At 39.9% G+C, this 19,199-nt stretch overlaps 1 protein-coding gene across 1 annotated transcript in view; it reads right to left on the bottom strand.

The window, feature by feature from the left end:
- DUSP9 (dual specificity phosphatase 9) overlaps positions 1 to 19,199 on the bottom strand; it is a 108,702-nt gene that overhangs the window by 36,795 nt on the left and 52,708 nt on the right. Inside the window, exon 4 of the mRNA XM_089674940.1 lies at positions 63 to 506. Coding sequence (XP_089531066.1) covers positions 63 to 506 — 444 coding nt within the window. The remainder of the gene's footprint in view (positions 1 to 62; positions 507 to 19,199) is intronic.

Genomic DNA, 19,199 nt, shown 5'->3' with positions numbered 1-19,199 from the left:
AAATGCATGTATGCATATGTATTTAACAAGCAATATTAACCATGTATTCTAATCATACTCACCAATAAATTCAATGGCTTCTGGGAAAAACTGAGACAAGTTCTGACTCCAGTGATCAGATATAGGGATCTGCTTATAATGAAAGTCTCCATCCTTCTCAAAGATGTTGGGGAGATTTGGGGTGACATTTAGGATGTAACGTATACCTAGCTTGGCCAAAGTGTCCATATTCCCAGAATCCCTTGCACTGCCCAAGTATAAGTGTGGCAGAATTTGAACAGGGAATGATGGAGGCTGGTTACGTGGGCTCATGCCTTCAGAGTCCATTCCACTCAATGGCTCCCGGTCAAGGTCAGACTCAGCGTCAGAGCAGTCAGAGGCGATGGACAAACCTCCAAGTCCTAGCACCGGAGTCGGGGGCAGCGGTGAGCTACTGGCACAACTGGTAGAGTCCAGGTTGGTTTCACAATGGTGAGGAAATTCTGCCTGAAACTTGCTGAAGCCACCTGTAAATACAGAAACAAGTGAAAATGAGGTAGGAAGTTCTAAGAGTACTTAAATTTAAATAAATTTGTTTTAAAAGCTAATTCCACCTTTCTGCCATTGTTTCCTGTTACACCCATATTTAGGCTGTGACATTAAATGTGGTGCTGCACCCTCAAACTACTACCCCTTACCTGAATCTCAGGGCTCTTTGTCCTGCAGCATTTAGTATTTTTTTTAAATTTGGCATGGCTGTGTATGGCTCCTTCAACACAGCCATGTCACCCATTCACAGATCCATCTACACAGCAGAGGAACGTGTTGTTCTCTATAGAGCACCCCTCCACCCTTCTCTGTCAACATATACACACCTTTCTTTCACTCCTCTACAGCTCTTTTCAATTACCAGAAGCAATGAAAATGCCCTTTTTGATCCAATTGTGATCCAGCTATGGTTTCCTGAATGTATCTTACGAAGTTCAGATTAATTTGTACCCATTAAACCAGTTTTTCTTATTCTTATTCCAGAGGAACCCTTGAAATAATTTTCAGGTCTCAGGGAACACCAGCTAAAATTAATTAATCAAGTTCAATGGTGGTGTTGGCCCTGGAACTATGGGCGGTCAATCAGCCACAGCTTAAGGAACCCTTAGCAACCTCTGGAGGAAATCTGGTGTTCCATTGAACCCTGGTTAAGAATAGCTGATATATACTCACCGGCCACTTTATTAGGTACTCCTGTTCAATCAGCCAATCACATGGCAGCAACTAAATACATTTAGGCATCTAGATGCGGTGAAGAAGACTTGCTGAAGCTCAAACCGAGCATCAGAATGGGGAAGAAAGGGGATTTAAGTGACTTTGAATGTGGCATCATTGTTGGAGCCAGACGGGCTGGTCTGAGTATTTCAAAAACTGCTGATCTGCTGGGATTTTCATGCACAATTATCTCTAGGGTTTAGAGACAATGGTCCGAAAAGAGAAAATATCCAGTGAGGGGAATTCGTGTTGGTGAAAATGCCTTGTTGATGTCAGAGGTTAGAGGAGAATGGGCAGACTGGTTCAAGATGATGATGATAGGCAACAGTAACTCATGTCAATATGGACAAAAATCTCTGAGGAATGTTTCCAACACCATGTTGAATCTATGCCACGAAAAATGGGGTCCAACTCGGTACAACCAAGGTGTACCTAATAAAGTGGCTTGTGCGTGTAAGCTGTTAGCACCCACCTTTGGTTTTAGGGCATGCCATTCTTTTACTACTAGGAGCTCCCCAACCCAGGTAGAGCCTCCACATAGTGGAGAGATCCCTTGGGTCCATAAGAACCCAAGTTGGGAATGGCTGCGTTAAACCATACCTATATTTAACCATAGCAATGCCCATTTTGGGGGGCTTTGACAGTGGTCCTTCACTTTTCCACCTGTGTCACTTTTTATACTAAAATCTTTCTATTGAAAAGACCAAACGTACAAACCGACTACAAATAGATGAGAGATATTGAGCTCTCAGGACAATATTCAGGTATGAACATAAGTAGAATTGGCATTTTACAGAAAGATTGAGGAAACAAACATTGCATACATATGTGGGACTAAGGAGTCCTTCTGTGTAACCCACAGATAAAGAGTAAACAGAAACAATGAACAGAATTCCAGTACATATTTGGCCCTTCACTTTTAATCTGACAAGTCCCAGATGACCAGATCTAAAGGTGGCACCACCTACACAAACATATTGAGCTTTTTTTTTTTTCTCAATAAAAAGTGTACGAGAAGATGATCCAAGTGTACAATAACACGCAATTATCCTTTTCTTGTGAAGATTTGCTGTTGCAGGGTTAACTGCATCTATTCTGTGGGATGCATCGTTAGATAATATGAAAACACATGTCCACATACTATAATTAGTTCTAATTGTCTATATTTCTGCTTTCTCTGGCTCTGTTTTGCTTCCAGACTGGACTGTTTCCTGGTAACTGGAAGGATAGCTAACCATTCTGCAAGCTGCACATGAATGGGCTGTAACTAGAATATATGCCATTTCAATATCTCATTACGTAAGGACGCAGGGCCAAAAACGGAAACCGTAAATTAACACCTACACACAGCGGTTAATATCTGAGGTTCATGTGAAGGTGCATTTGACATTTGGAGGGCCCAGTTTTACATATAACTACACAGAACCTCTGTCTATTTATGCAGTGAAGAACTACAGATCCCATCTCGCCTTTCTAGGCAGCTGAGTATTTACAGTTGAATTCCTTAGTTACTCAGCAGATGAAAGCCACAAATTTCCTTAGATTTAATATATGGAGGAAAGGTTAGAGATAAAGGGTAACTCCACTTTTGTGAAAAAAATAACAAAAAATAAAATTCGCATATAAAAATGCTACACAAGCCATATAGGAAATTATTGATTAATTGCCTTTATTTTCAACCTACAGCTGATGTAATTTTCTGTAAACTTCAATGCAATGTGTGAGGTTAGGCTGGATAACTCATCAGGTTGGGACTCGCCTCCACCGGGTTCTAGAGGTCCACGGAAGCTTCCAGAAGCCATTAGGCGGAAGGGTGAAGACCTCTATCTGCATATTCATGGGAGTCTGACCAATCCCAGGCTAAGAGGCAAGCCATGCTAGCAAGGGAGTTGAGTGGAAGATGGATTGCTGAGAGGTGTTGCTGTGTGGCCTGGGAGGGAGCCTTAGAGGAGAAGGGGTTCTACTTAGAGGCTGGTGGCTTGAAGCTGAGGAGAAGCTGAAAGAGGGAGCTCCACTGCCCTGCCATTCGGGTATGGACAGCCTGCAAAGCTTGGAGGAACTCAGCTGGAAGGCCTGAAAGCAGTTCTTTTTTTGTATTTAAATATTTATTAGTAATTTGCACAGAAATAACAATAGAAAAAAAAAATAACAAAAAGATATTTTCATCTCTATCATCATAAATATACGATTATTTCTTATAGTTTCAATAACCCCCCTCTTAAAACCTTGACCCCCCCCCCCCCGCACTCTGCATTTCCTTGTCTTGTATCCAAAGCAAGCATATCCTACACGATTATTCTCTATGACGTTCTACTTTTCACTTTCTCCTACTTGTTACAAAATTTTCCCATTTTTCCCATCTCGCGAGATATATCTCCAGCTTATCTTCCTGTATATAATATATCCTCTCCATCTCCCTAGTCCAGTTTACTCTCTCTATCCATTCCTCCTCTTTCGGTATTTCTTTTTTCTTCCAATATTTGGGGCTCAGGCTTTTTGCTGCGTTCAAATAGTACCCTAAACCTAATTTCTTATATTTACTAATTGATATTTCTGAACTATGTAACAGGCATATCCCAGGGTCTAACCCGATGTTCATTTCAATGATGTTCTCTATTAAATATATTATTTTTTTCCAGAATATTTGAATCTTTGGACATTCCCACCAAATATGATAAACTGTCCCCACTTCCCCACACTCTCGCCAACACCACTGTGATTTCTCCTCGCTTATCTTACCCTCCACACTCGGAACAATGTGCCATCTTGTCAAACATTTATAATTTAATTCCACATCCCTCAAACTTACATTTCCTTGAACTAAACTATTTATTTTCTTCTGTTTTCCTTCATCTAGTACCACCCCCATGTCTCTTTCCCAATTCACAATGTGCAATGGTTTAATATTTGTGCCTAAATCTGTGAGAATTCCATATACTTTGGCTATTCCATGTTTCCCATCACCCCGTGTATCCAACAACCTTTCAAACAAATTCCAATCCTCTTTCATTCTCAGGGGTTTTTTAAGATTTCCCCAAAAACATTTTAATTGATAGTATCGCCACTCATCCAGCCTGGTGAAAATATTTCCCTTTTCCTTTTCCAGCTCTTTAAAGGTCTTCAATTTCCCATCCCCCATTATATCTCTGAGTTGGACATCCTCCTTTATAAACCATCTACCTGTTATCTCTTCTCTACCTGGTGGAAAAAATTCTGTATTTCTTAGTGGCATAAGTATAGAATTAAATTCCCATCTCATATATTTGTGCATTTTATCCCATTCCCTTAATACATTTACAGTGTACAAACTTAAATCCTCCTTCAGTCCTCTATATTGTGTCGGTAACCATATTATGCTATTCAATTTAGCTCCACTAAGTGTATTCTCAATTTTTACCCAACTTTTCCCCTCTACATTGAACGTCCAATCAAAGATTCTACCTAATATTACTGCTTTATAATATCTCTTTATATCTGGAACTCCCAAACCACCCTTCTCTTTATCTCTACTTAATACCTCATGGGACACCCTCGGTTTTTTCTTCCTCCAGATATATCCCGTTATCATTTTTTTTATCACTTTAAAAAAAGCTTCCGGGAGTTTAATTGGTATCATTTGGAATCTGTATAAAATTTTTGGTACAATTATCATTTTTACCAAATTTATACGTCCTAACCACGATGGGGTTCCTTTCTCTAACGCTTTTAATTCCCCTTTTACTTCATTCAATAGTGAAATATAGTTTAGCTTATACAAGTTTTTATACGACGCGCTGAGCCTTACTCCCAAGTACTTTATATCTCTTCCTTTGCAAATAAAGGGAAATTCTTCTTGTATTTTTTCTTGTTCACTTTTTGGGATATTTATGTTTAAGATCTCAGTTTTTGTTGGATTGATTTCTAAATTTGATAATTCTCCATATTCCTTCAACAATTTCATTAGATTTGGGAGTGTTATCCTGGGATTCCCCACATAAAACAGCAGATCATCAGCAAAAGCTGCCACTTTATGTTCTACACTTCCTATCTGAATTCCCCTTATATCTCCATTTTTCCTTATTGTTGATAAAAGAGGCTCTAATGACAAAACATATAATAAGGGGGACAAAGGGCAGCCCTGCCTTGTTCCATTTGACATCCCAATGGGCTCTGTTTTTTCCCCATTTACTATTACCACTGCAGAGGGTTTACTATACAGTTTTCCAATCCATTCCCTCATTCTACCTCCAATTCCTAGGTCTTCTAAGGTGTCCATCATGAAGCCCCAGTCTACTCTATCAAAGGCCTTTTCTGCGTCAATTGAAAGGGCCACCACTGGTACCTCCCCATTTTTACTTCTCTGTATCAGCATCAGGGATCTCAGCCCATTGTCCCTGCCCTCTCTTCCTGGGACAAAGCCCACCTGATCTCTATGTATCCATTTAGGCATAAACTCCTTCAACCTATTCGCTAGGACCTTTGCATATATCTTGGTGTCTAAATTCAACAGTGAAATGGGCCTATAACTTGAACATTGCGAGACATCTTTCCCTTCTTTATGTAACAGTACCACATGAGCCTGCAAAGATTCTCCCCTCATGTCCATCTCTCCTCCCAGGGCATTCATATATTTTTCCAATTTGGGGTTTAATATTTCACTAAATTTTTTATAGTACCCTGCTGTATAACCATCTGGTCCTGGACTCTTCCCCATCTCCATACTTTTTACTACTATCTTTATCTCTTCTTGTGTAATCTCTGCTTCAAGGGAGTTTAGTTGGTCCTCTTTTATTTTTGGTAATCCCGCATTTTTTAGATAAATCTTCCTTTTTTCCCTTTTTTCCTTATCCATATTATTTACTTCATCGTATGGAGTGATATTATATAACTTCCTGTAGTAGTCCACGAACGTCTTTGCAATTTCTTTATTTGAGTGGACCATTTCTCCCTTAGGGCTTTTTATTTTATCTATATAATTCCTATTTTTTTTTTTCCTTAAGGTTCTCATTAAATATTTTCCTGGCCTATCTCCCCATTTATAGTTTTCACTTAACACTTTGTTATACACTCTCCTTCTCTCCTCTTCCATCAGAGTTTCCAGTTCCTCTTTCTTTTTTATTATCTTCTGCTTAATTTCTTTTAGCATTCTATTTTTGTATAATTGTTCTAACTCCGATATATCCTTTAAGAACCCACTAATTTTTTCTCTTCTTTCTCTTTTTTTTCTTGCCCCAATTGCAATCAAAATTCCTCTTATATATGACTTGTGAGCCTCCCATACTGTTGCCTTAGACACATCCTCCGTCTCATTCTCTTTAAAGAATCTCTCAATTTCCTTCCCAATCCTCTGTGCATTATCCTTGTCCATGAGAAGTGCTTCATTCAGCCTCCAACCTACCCCTTCTGTTCTCCTCTTTCCCCATCCCATCCTCAATACAACAGGGGCATGGTCCGAAAGCGTCATTACTCCTATATCTGCTTTAACCATTGAGTCTATAAAGTGATGTTCTATCAATATATAGTCCAACCTTGAATATATCTGATGTGCATTTGAGAAGAATGTGTAGTCTCTATCTTTCATATGCAAGATTCTCCATGAATCTACCAATTGGCATTCATGGATCACCTTCTTTAATAGTCTCAGAGATCTACTCCCCTCTCGTTGCACCTTAGAATTTGTATCAATTTGTGGATCCATACAAAAATTAAAATCTCCCGCCACTATTATACAACCCTCTTTAAAATCCATCAACTTTTTTAACACACCCTTCAAGTACTCCTCTGGTTTTTTATTTGGACAGTATATATTAGCTACTGTGCACTCCACCCCTTGTATTTTACCCTTCAAAAACAGATATCTCCCCTCTGGGTCCACTTTTCTGTCCTTCAGTTCAAATCTTATATTTTTTCTGAACCCTATTGCCACCCCTTTAGCACTCTTAATCGGGGAATCTGCAAAATACCATATTGGGTAATCTCTAGATTTCAGTTTCACATTAGATTCTATCTCAAGATGTGTCTCCTGCAAAAAAACCACCGAAGCTGCTTGATGATGTAATTCCTTAAATAACCTAAATCTCTTCCCAGGACAATTTAACCCCTTTACATTATAAGTGATGACTTGTAAATCTTCCATCTTTTTTAAATCCTTCTTTTTTCCCTTCTAACTAGAGATCACATAACTATCCTCCTTCTCTTTACCCTTGCTTTTAATACCTCTCTCTATCCTGCAGAGTATTTCCCTTATTATCCTTTTCCCTCCCACCCACAGCTCTCCCCAACCCCCACCCTTCCTAACCCCCCCCCCTGCCAGCTCCTCCCCCCCTCCCTCCCGCCTCCCCACCCCCCCCCAGGCTTCCCATGCCTTTGGATCATATTCCACTTTTGATCCCTCTATAGTGGTTCGACTCTGCCCATGACCGCTTACCTCCCCCCCCCTCCTCCCCAAAGTCCCCTTATCTGTTGATTCTCTATTTCCTCTTTTAACCAGCTGCCACTTTCCTGACCCACAAGTATCCAACTCTCCCTCCTCCACTTCCCAACCAGGTATCATTTGTCTCTGCAGTCCAAGTTTGTCACAAAATTCCTCCATGTCTTCCGGGAATCTTAAGATAGCTGTAGTTCCATCCCTCCACCCAATTAAACTTAAGTCACGACCCCATCTGTATTTCACACTTTGTTTTTTCATCTCTTCTAATAGGGGTTTCAGTGGTCTCTTCCTTCTCAGAGTCTCTGCTGTCAAATCTGCAAAAAGTTGGATATTTTTCCCTCCATATGTGATATTTGTTCTTCCTTTGATCTTTTTCCATATCTCTTCTCTATCTCCATAGTTATGAAATTTAACAATTATATCTCTTGGTTTTTCTACCCCTTTTCCTTGTTGATACTTCCCAATCCTGTATACTTCATCCACTTTGAACATCTCCTCATCCGAGTTGTCCATTATGAAGTTCAAGATTTTGCCAGATAATTCTTTTAGGTCTTCCCCCTTTGTCAGTTCCGGGGCTCCTCTTACTCTGATATTATTTCTCCTTTCTCTATTTTCTTGTTCTTCCATCCTATAAAGCAATCTCTTATATTCTTTTCTATCTTCAATTATCCATTTCTCTAATTTTGGGATGGTCTGAGCCTGGGCTTGTACCTTCTCCTCCACTTCCTCCACCCTAGTTAACAGTTGTCCCAGATCTTCCCGGATCATCTCCATCTCTTGCTTTATTGAGTTTTCCAAACCTTTAAACATCTCCGCCATTTCTTTTTTGTTAGGTATTTGCATATCTCTTTCCAACTCTCTCGGTTCAATACCTTTCATTTGATTATTATATACTGGGCCCAGGGAAAGTCTCGGACTATTATCCACACTTATATCCAATTCACTTTTTTCACTTATTCCCTGAGTTCTTTCTGGAGTAACATTTCCTTGTGACACATATTTCTTAATCGTACCGGTTTGGGTGTTCTTAGGCCCGCTCCCTTTGATATTTTTACCTTTCATGTTGTTATTGAAAATTTTACTCTTGTTTCATGAAACTTCGGTTCTCTTACTCCTCCCGATCTTCAGACCTAACCTAGGAATCCACTAATTCTTTTATTATCAGGATGAATTTTTAAGGCACTGTCTTATTCTGGGCACTTAGGAAACTAGTGCAGGAACTCAATATATATAAAAGTCTAATATACGGACCCAATGTAAATGGTGTGTAAAAGGGGACCTGTAGGCAAACCCACGGTCATCACTCACCCACCGCGTTGGAACCTCACTCCAGAAGCAGTCCTCCTCTGTATTTTTGTCCCCTTATAGCCTCTTGAAGGGATTCCTAGGAGTCTCTCGTAGTTCATGTAGCTTATCTTCAGGTCACAGGTCCTCTTAAATTGGAGTTAATATGCAGGTTAGTACTTAATAGAGAAAGGAGTAGTGTAGGAGGTATGCTTTTTAACCATATTATGAGATTGGAGATATAAAGTTATAAAACTGTAAGGTTGTAAGGTTGAGAATGGTATGGAGGTGATATGGAGTGGAGGTAGGTTAGGAGGAGGAGACAGGTAGATATTTATAAGTTGTATATATTGTGGGAGCAATATGTCCTTTGCTCTCAGCCACTTCACCCACTTGCTCTGATGTCGGGCAATCTCTCTCCTTCACAGAGCTCCCAGAGCTCCTCCGCGGCTTCCCACGTGTCGGTGCCTCTCCAATGCTTCGCCTGTCTCACTGGCGTCTCCCTGGCAACCCTGCTCCTCCGAAACCACCGCGTGACGCCGCGAGACGCCAGAGGATACCACGAGGCTTCCCTCTCTCAGCTCTCTCCTGGCTCCAGGCTGCCCGACCGTCACCCTGGCAACCCCGCTCCTCCTCGATAACAGCTGCAGGCGTCGGGGAAAAACCCAGAGGTGTCCCTCTCCCGTCTCTCTCCCGACACTCTCCTGGGTCCGACCGTCCTCGGGCCTCCACGCACCCTCTCCTGTAGGTGGGTCTCTGCACTCAGTTAATGCTGCTGGCCATTCTGTCAAGGACTCATAGGGAGGATAAACGAGGGGAGGCTATCGGAGAGTGCTTACTACACCCTCTCCCATGCCGCCATGTTCAGGCTCCCCCCCTGCCTTCCTTAGTCTCACAAGCCTGAAAGCAGTTCTATCCACAGCTGAAGGACAAGTACAGTGTGAGTACCTCTACACCCCCAGGGCCTAGAAGGGAGAGGTCTGCTAGAATCAAGTCTTCAGGGGACAGTCCATAGCTTACCCAATCCCTTGTCTTGGGATCAGATACCGTAGCCAGGTGGGCTGGTATTCTGTGCACCAAGGGGACCAAGAGTTCCTACACATTGTCGTGTTACTATAAATCCACTCAAGGGACACCAAGCTCCTTGAAGGGGATTACTTTACTAAGGACTGTAATGGTTCCGGCTGGAATGCAGACAAGTGTGTCGTTTTTCTACTAAGTGTGCTAGAGCAGGAAACATCCTCATTCTGCTATTTCTACAAATTGGACATCCCATAACCCCTCTACCCTATCCAAGTTCAATTTCTTAACAAAAAAAAACCCATGGACTGTTTACTGACTCTGGGTACAAGTGTGGAAAATACAGGTTGCCTGGCTGTGCAGAGTATAGGGGGACCCAAACCAAATCCAACGGCCCTTATGAGGGTAGTGCTATACCCCTGCTCTATGGAAGCAGAGGAGAACAATTAATTATGTTGCTGGAGCACTGAGCGAAATAGTGGCATGCTCTCCAGATCCCAGGAAAATGGTGGAGACCAGAGGCTAGAAAGTAGCAGATTAAAATGGCTAACATCACCACCAGCTGATTAACTACTACGAAACTCTTTTTCCAATGTCTGTTACTTATAATTTCTTTCTTGTATGTGTGTTGTAGCGTGTGATATAATCATTTTATTTTTATCAAAGTATTCTTTTAGAACATAGCAAGAATCAGCCTAATGAAGATCCAACAAAAACAACTTTAATCTTGTTCATAAATATGATTTTTAATTGTAATACATTTTAAAAAGTAATAAAAAAGTCTCTATTATGTTAAAAGAAAATACTTCCAAAGACACTGACAATAGCCAAACGATAGCCAACTTTAGACTAATGAGGAAAGACATAATTTCCCCAACAGGGTTTTAATTCAAATTTGAGTAATTTCATGCAATTCTGCTTTTAATTACATTTTCTTTTAGATATTTTAATTTAAAAAAAATGAAAAAATGATGTTTAAATACATGTTAATTTCATCATTCAAACCTTGTATTGATTGGTTATAGGTACTATAGGGGAGGATATTTATTTGTGTGCCTTCCTGGGTCAGTAAGCCTATATATAGTCAGTGCCACAGGAAGCAACACATGAAAGAGAGCTTTCTTTTTAGGAGTAGTTGTACAATGGCAGAGCAAGATCCTTTTACCAGTAATTCAGATGCTTTCTATTAGCAACCTCCTGACAGCAGCAGATGGGTACCACACGTTCTAGGGCCACACTCATCCCATTCCACCTGGAATGCTTCCTTTGTCAACAGATGGACCTCCTCAGGCTACAGGCTTATCATCACTCCTCTAGTGCCTCTTTAGATAAAATAGCAAGCACTAACATCTCTCTTTTTTCCTAGGCTTCACTGGGGTAGTGAGGACTAACAAATCCATCAAATTCCCATCAAAGAAAATGACCAAATCTAGTCAACTCTATTCCCAGGTTCTCTGTGTCTTTTTTCAAAATCTCAGCCTTTTTGTTACTGACTGTATCAAGCAGGTAGGAAATGGCACTGCTACCTAAAAAATAAGGTATATGAGATAAAGGAGGTAGTCTTTGATGGAGCTTGCTGCACACAGTCAAGAGTTTTGGTTATAGGTCTACCGATTTCTGATTTTGGCTACAGTAGTAGATGAAAGGTATGACTCCAACTGACCCTATTATACTAACACGGTACTTATAATATACCTAAAAGCTTTCAAAAATGGATGCTGCTTTGTCCAATAATGGTCATAGCTGGAACTCCATTTTGTCCCAGTTTTTTCTTCATATATTGGGAGACAACATACAGGCATGTCAACAATGATATAAAAAAAATAACTGTTACTGACTGGAATTAGTTGACTTAACTCTCTCATGTGATTATGTGATCAGTGTGTCGTACATTTTAAACTAGTTTGGTTTTGAGTTTCTGGGAGATCTCCTGATTTCTGATTTTGGGTGCAGTAGTAGATAAAAGCTGTATCCCCAATCAACCAACACAGTACTCCTGATAATATCCCTAAAACCTGATAAAATTTGATGTGGTTTTTCCAAATATGGTCAAAGTTTGGTGCGATGGATCAGATGTGGATCAGGGCCAGAAACAGCTATTGTCCCAGTTCTTAATTTGTTGGGGGGGGGGGGGGCGATGTACAAGCATGTCAACAATGATAAAACAATGACTTTTTACTGTATGGACTTTGTTGACCTTACTCCCCATGTGATAGTCATAGCATGTTGTATGTTGTACATGAGTTTGGTTTTGAGTTGTAGTAGGTAAACCAATTTCTACATGAAAGCTGTAACCCAAATGACCCTATTATATTACCAGGGTACTCATAATTTACCTAAAATCTTATAAAAATAGATATGGTTTTGCCCAAATATGTCATAAATGGGTTTGATGGATCAAATGTGGATTAAAGCCTGGAACACCATTAGTCCTAGCTTTTGTCCTAATGTGTTGAGAGACAACGTATGGGCATGTCAACAACGACATTAAGTCCACCTTTGGAATGAAGGACATCAACGCCAATTGTGTTGCATTCGTCTGATATAAGTTTACTGAAGAATTATGATGTACATCGGATCACAATGCATGCAGGAACAATGGGATAAAATTGATTACATGATTACACTCTTTTATATCCTCCTCACATACTGGTTTTCTATTACGGGCATAAAACCAAACCACAAAAATTCCTAACTGGTTGTCTCAGCACAAACTTGGGTCACACTGACCTCTTGGACACGATAAAGGTTAATTCAATTTGTTTTTAATGAACAGATTTAGTTGACCTTACTCACGAAGTGATAGTAGAGTCTCCAGTGTGTTGTACATCGCACAGGGGTTTGGTTTTGAGTTGTAGGAGCTTCAAATATTTCTGATTTTGTCTGCAGTAGTAGAAAGCTATAACCAAACTGACCACATTATAGCAACACAGTATTCATTATAATATACCTAAACTCTTATAAAAATGGATTTGGTTTTGTCCAAACATGGTCATTGTTTGGTGTGATGGATCAGCTGTGGATCAAGGCCAGGAACAGCTTTTGCCCCAGTTTTTGTGGTAATATGTTGGGAGACGACGTACAAACATGTCAACAATGATATAAAACACTTTTTACAGAATGGACTTAGTTGACCCTATTCCCCGTGTGATTGTGCAGTTCAAGCATGCTGTACATTATATTAAATCTTTTCTAGTAACTGGAAAATTAAACACAATATTTTACAACACGCTTTCATCCAGACAACAAAAGCAATAAGTGAACTGACGGCTGACTTTAAGATCAGCTATAAATAGCCAGTGTTCTCATAAGTCTCCAGTGAAGGTCTGATCATTGGCAGGAAGCTTCTATAAATGTTTTTCACTCGCTTTGTATTGCAATTATCTATTGAGGATGTTAAAGACTTGACAGGAAAACAGGAGGGCATAATTCAAGGTAAGTGCTTCACACTTATAATCACACAAAAAAAAAATAAAAATCCTCGAGAGTCAAACCTTGCAGAATGCATAACAGGCATTTCTCATTGTTTGTGGGATACATATTTCCACTTCTCAGACTGGGTCCAGAGTACATATTACAGATGTTTAAAGCCCCTTGCACATGGCCATCTAGCTATAGTGTTCCCCTCATAGTGTTTTAGTGCGCCCAGGAGGGGCAAGACTTCTGTGTTCCGGGCATTCATCCCTTAATGCATAGGGCCTTAAACACGGGTGCAACTTCAGCCTCATCATGCCACAGCCTACCATAGACTTTGACAGGCTGCAGGCAGCAGAGCTAGACGTGACTACAAGACAAGATGCGCTGCAGCTAAATGGCCCTGTGTGCAAGGGGCCTCAAGAAAAACTCCAGGCAAATCACCTTGTAAACATCAAAGAAACCATTTTAGCCCCAGGTTTCCCCTTTTCCTAACCAGGCCATGTTTTTGCAATTCGGCACTGCGCCATTTCAACTGGTAATTGCACAGTCATGCAATGCTGTACCCAAACAAAATGAATGTCCTTTTTCACAAATAGAGATTTCTTTTGGTAGTATTTGATCACCACTGGAGTTTTTATTTTTTGTGTTAAAATAATGAAAAAAGACTGAAAGTTTAGAAAAAAGAAACAATATTTTCGACTTTGTTTAAAAAAAAAAATCCAATAAATTCAAATTTAGTCATAAAGACAGTCCAAAATGTATTGTTACGTGCCTTTGTAAAAAAAAAAAAAAAATCCCAATACGTGTATATTGATTTCTGTCTCAAACACATTTTTGGGAAAAAATACACTTTTTTGAATTTTTAATGCACAAAAACACATATTGCACAACTGCTTGATTAAATATAAAAGATGTTACAGCGAGTAAATAGATACCAAACATGACATTACTGTTATTATACAGGATTTATATAGTGTCAACAGTTTGCTCAGCGCTTTACAAAATGAATGCTTTAAAACTGCACATACCCGTGCAATGGCGACAAACTACATACATTTTTCATATCCATAAGTGAAGCTTTAAAAGCCTTTACAGGTTACAACTTTAGATTTACACAGGAGGTCTAGTGTTAGAATCACTGCCCTCAATCTGACATTTGCTGTGATACCTCACATGCATGGTGCAATCTCTCTGTTTACATACCAACACAGGACCGACACTTGCATTTGTCTTTGTGCGCGAGCACGATTTTTCTTTTTTAATTGATTTATTTCGTTTTTTTTATTTTTACACTGTCCCTTTCATTTTTTTAAATCGCTTTTATTGTTATCACAGGGAATGTAAATATCCCCTGTGATAGCAATAGGCAGTGACAAATACTTTTTTCTGAGAAATTTGGGGTCTATTAGATTTTAGATCTCTCCTCTGCCCTTAAAACATCTGATCGCACCATGATTGGTGTGATCAGATGCTTTAATAATTTTAAAAATGGTGCTGTTTATATACCAACATGATGAAATGTTTGTTGCTTCCAGTTTCTTAGACCATAGAGATGAGTGGAGCCATTCAGCTCTATGGTTATTCTCGGGTTCCCTGGTGTGACGGGAGAGGCATCTTCCTGGTATAACCGCTCAAAGTCCAGTGACGTACCAGCACTTTACTGGTCCTTATTGGGCATATATGTAATGTTCTTTTTTATTTATTCATGAGTGTTATCACTAAAATGCATGAAGCGCATTATCTCATATCTATGCCTGGCCATGGCAGCAGAGAACATGGGCATATTATGAATTGGGTCTATGAACCAATATGACCACAATTCATTTTTTCCTAATGCCCATGTTGAAGGTTAGGCCCAAAAAAGTTGTAAAGTCGGAAACTGTGATAGGTTTCCATGTGAATTGTCTGGCAAGAGCTGAATTTGATTGGGCAGCCATGTATTGTGCATATAAATTGCTTTGACCCACAATCAATTGGTACGAATCTTCCCTGAAAAACAGCGGAGGGGCTAAACGCTAGTGCTGGCAGCTGGTTCTGCTAACATTGTACTATACTAAGGGGGCACTAGTATAGTTCTGTTCGTGATCAGTATATTGATCCGTACAAACACTATACCAATATAGTGACCTATAGCGCGAGTGCAATAGTGTGAGGGCGATCTAAAGCTAGCTGACCCTGGCTGGGAGGGGTGCTTACTGACCCTGACACTATCTGACATTGCTAGTGGCAGTAATACAGTGATCAGTGAAAGATTCTACATACTGATACCGTACTAATGGCACTGGCTGGGTGATAGGGTTGATCGAAGGGCAATAGAGGGTTAAATGTGCTAATCTAATGTGTAAGTGTAAAATGTAGTGCTTTTACTCACAATATGGTATTCTCTCTTCTCTTCCTGGACTGACAGGGGGGCAGCAAAGGGCGCATGCATGCCCCCTCACACCCGGAAATTGAAAAACTCAACATAGTGCTTTATCCTTTTAAACTTTTATTCATCAATTAAACATAAGAAATACACTCACGTTCCGGAGGTATATTTTGCACCAGCTATGATGAACAGCCAGTGATATACTTGATAAAGTCACGTGACTAGTGACCAAACGCGTTGGAGAGGAGTCTGCGGATGACGTCACGATGTTACCATTCATCGGGACAGCGGTTGTAGTACTCTGTAAACGGCTCTTGGAACGGCATTACAGCAGGCAATAGCATTCACTAAGTGGGCCCATGCTTTCCCTTGCATTACATTACCTATGGTGTCTGTTTTGAGCATGTACAGGACTCTGCTGCTGAGATGATACTGCTATCTTGTGTGTAATCTGTACATCACTGGATCTTCATCATACCTGGTGCAAAATACACCTCCGGAACGTGAGTGTATTTCTTATGTTTAATTGATGAATAAAAGTTTAAAAGGATAAAGCACAATGTCAAATTCTTTTTAATGAGGAATACGGCTGATACAAAGATGCTTATCAGGAGGGAGCTTACTTTGGAGTCTTCATTCAGCAAGCTGATCTTCTGAGTCCATATGGGACCAAAAGTGCAGTTAGACCGTAGCATTGTATAATGTGAGGTCATACTGCGTGAGATGAGCAGATTTATGGTGGAGGATATATTTACATGGGAATTATGACAGATGCACATTTTTTTTTTTTATCCAAAGGAGGGTTCACTGAAGAACATTTTATTGATTAAACTTGAGTTTTTGAATGACTTTTGTTTGATTCATACTTAAAAATATTTTTTATCTTTTGTGTGGTCTTCGTTTTATTTATATATATATATACAGTGGGGATCGAAAGTTTGGGCACCCCAGCTAAAAATTTGTATTAATGTGCATAAAGAAGCCAAGGAAAGATGGAAAAATCTCCAAAAGGCATCAAATTACAGATTAGACATTCTTATAATATGTCAACAAAAGTTAGATTTTATTTCCATCATTTACACTTTCAAAATAACAGAAAACAAAAAAATGGCGTCTGCAAAAGTTTGGGCACCCTGCAGAATTTATAGCATGCACTGCCCCCTTTGCCAAGCTGAGACCTGCCAGTGTCATGGATTGTTCTCAATCATCGTCTGGGCAGACCAGGTGATGTCAATCTCAAAGGTTTTAAATGCCCAGACTCATCTGACCTTGCCCCAACAATTAGCACCATGGGTTCTTCTAAGCAGTTGTCTAGAAAACTGAAACTGATAATAGTTGACGCTCACAAAGCTGGAGAAGGCTATAAGAAGATAGCAAAGCGTTTTCAGATGTCAATATCCTCTGTTCGGAATGTAATTAAGAAATGGCAGTCATCAGGAACAGTGGAAGTTAAAGCAAGATCTGGAAGACCAAGAAAAATATCAGACAGGACAGCTCGCAGGATTGTGAGAAAAACAATTCAAAACCCACGTTTGACTACACAATCCCTCTAGAAAGATCTGGCAGACACTGGAGTTGTGGTACACTATTCCACTATAAAGAGATACTTGTACAAATATGGTCTTCATGGAAGAGTCATCAGAAGAAAACCTCTTCTACATCCTCACCACAAAAATCATCGTTTGAACTTTGCAAATGAACATATAGACAAGCCTGATGCATTTTGGAAACAAGTTCTGTGGACCGATGAGGTTAAAATTGAACTTTTTGGCCAGAATGAGCAAAGGTACGTTTGGAGAAGAAGGGGCACAGAATTTAATGAAAAGAACCTCTGTCCAACTGTTAAGCATGGGGTTGAATCAATCATGCTTTGGGGTTGTGTTGCAGCCAGTGGCACAGGGAACATCTCACGGGTAGATGGAAAAATGGATTCAATAAAATTTCAGCAAATTTTGGATGGTAACTTGATGCCATCTGTGAAAAAGCTGAAGTTAAAGAGAGGATGGCTTCTACAAATGGATAATGATCCTAAACACACCTCGAAATCCACGGGGGATTACATCAAGAGGCGTAAACTGAAGGTTTTGCCATGGCCTTCACAATCTCCTGACCTCAACATAATTGAAAATCTATGGATAGACTTTAAAAGAGCAGTGCGTGACAGACAGCCCAGAAATCTCAAAGAACTGGAAGACTTTTGTAAGGAAGAATGGGCAAAGATACCTCAAACAAGAATTGAAAGACTCTTGGCTGGCTACAAAAAGCGTTTACAAGCTGTGATACTTGCCAAAGGGGGCAGTACAAGATATTAACTCTGCTGGGTGCCCAAACCTTTGCAGATGCCATTTTTTTGTTTTCTGTTACTTTGAAAGTGTAAATGATGGAAATAAAATCTAACTTGTTGACATATTATAAGAATGTCTAATCTGTAATTTGATGCCTTTTGGAGATTTTTCCATCTTTCCTTGGCTTCTTTATGCACATTAATACAAATTTTTAGCTGGGGTGCCCAAACTTTCGATCCCCACTGTATATATATATAATCAATTTATATTTTTATTTCAATATCAATAATTTTTTCAACTATTTTATCTTCTATATATATATTTTTATTTTTTCACTTTGTTTTTTGTTGTATAAGGATTGTGCCATTGTTTCATGTAGCCCAGCATTTTTTCCCTTCACAATATGATTGGACACAAATTACAACTGTCCACTTTTAACATCTGCTGATATCAGGACCAATCTTGACACACCATCATAGAGACAAATGGAGGTCCACTGGTACCTTTATGATGGCTTTTAGGGCTTGCTCACACCAGCCAGCACACTAAAACACACGCACACTGGTGTGTGTTGTAACAATGGGTCTGATGGGTTCAGTCCCAAAAGGACTGACCAGTAGTCTCTCTGGGGCAGCTTGGGGTGTCCACCGTAGAAGATAAGTGGGAGACGGGAGAGCCCTTAGAGTGTAGTAAGTTACTAAGGGATATTTAGCTCAAAATGTTCATCAGTGAGATAAAGGCGAAAAAATATCTGAAGTTGTGGTCACCCTGAGCAGTGGAGACACCCAATATTCTGTTTGGGCAGGTGGAGGAAACCCTGTCTCCACACAGGATAATTCTGATTGCTAATGATGTCACGGGGGTCCCGATCCTGGATCTTCTGTAGGGTTCTTAGGATGGTGTTTAAACTAAGTGAGTTGAAAAGGGTCTAGAAAAACCTGTCAGTATAGGTTAGTCATCTGGTTTAAAGACAAAGTGGTCTGGATGGATGTATGGCTTCTGGATATATGTGTGCAGCTGGATTAAACATCACTTTATCACCCTGAACTGCGTATGTACCAATTTGAAGCCACGCAACACATTTTATCAGCAAAATAAAGCATTTTGATCTTCATTAAACCAGATGACTCTGACCCATCCTCAGGCATATAACAATGGGAGCCTCTGCCAATTG

The sequence above is a fragment of the Staurois parvus genome, unplaced genomic scaffold (assembly GCF_062004578.1).
Source record: "Staurois parvus isolate SC_StPar_1 unplaced genomic scaffold, SC_StPar_1.0 ptg000154l, whole genome shotgun sequence".
Lineage (NCBI taxonomy): Eukaryota > Metazoa > Chordata > Amphibia > Anura > Ranidae > Staurois > Staurois parvus.
The sequence above is the reverse complement of the archived record's forward strand: the minus strand, read 5'-3'. Positions and strand labels throughout refer to the sequence as shown.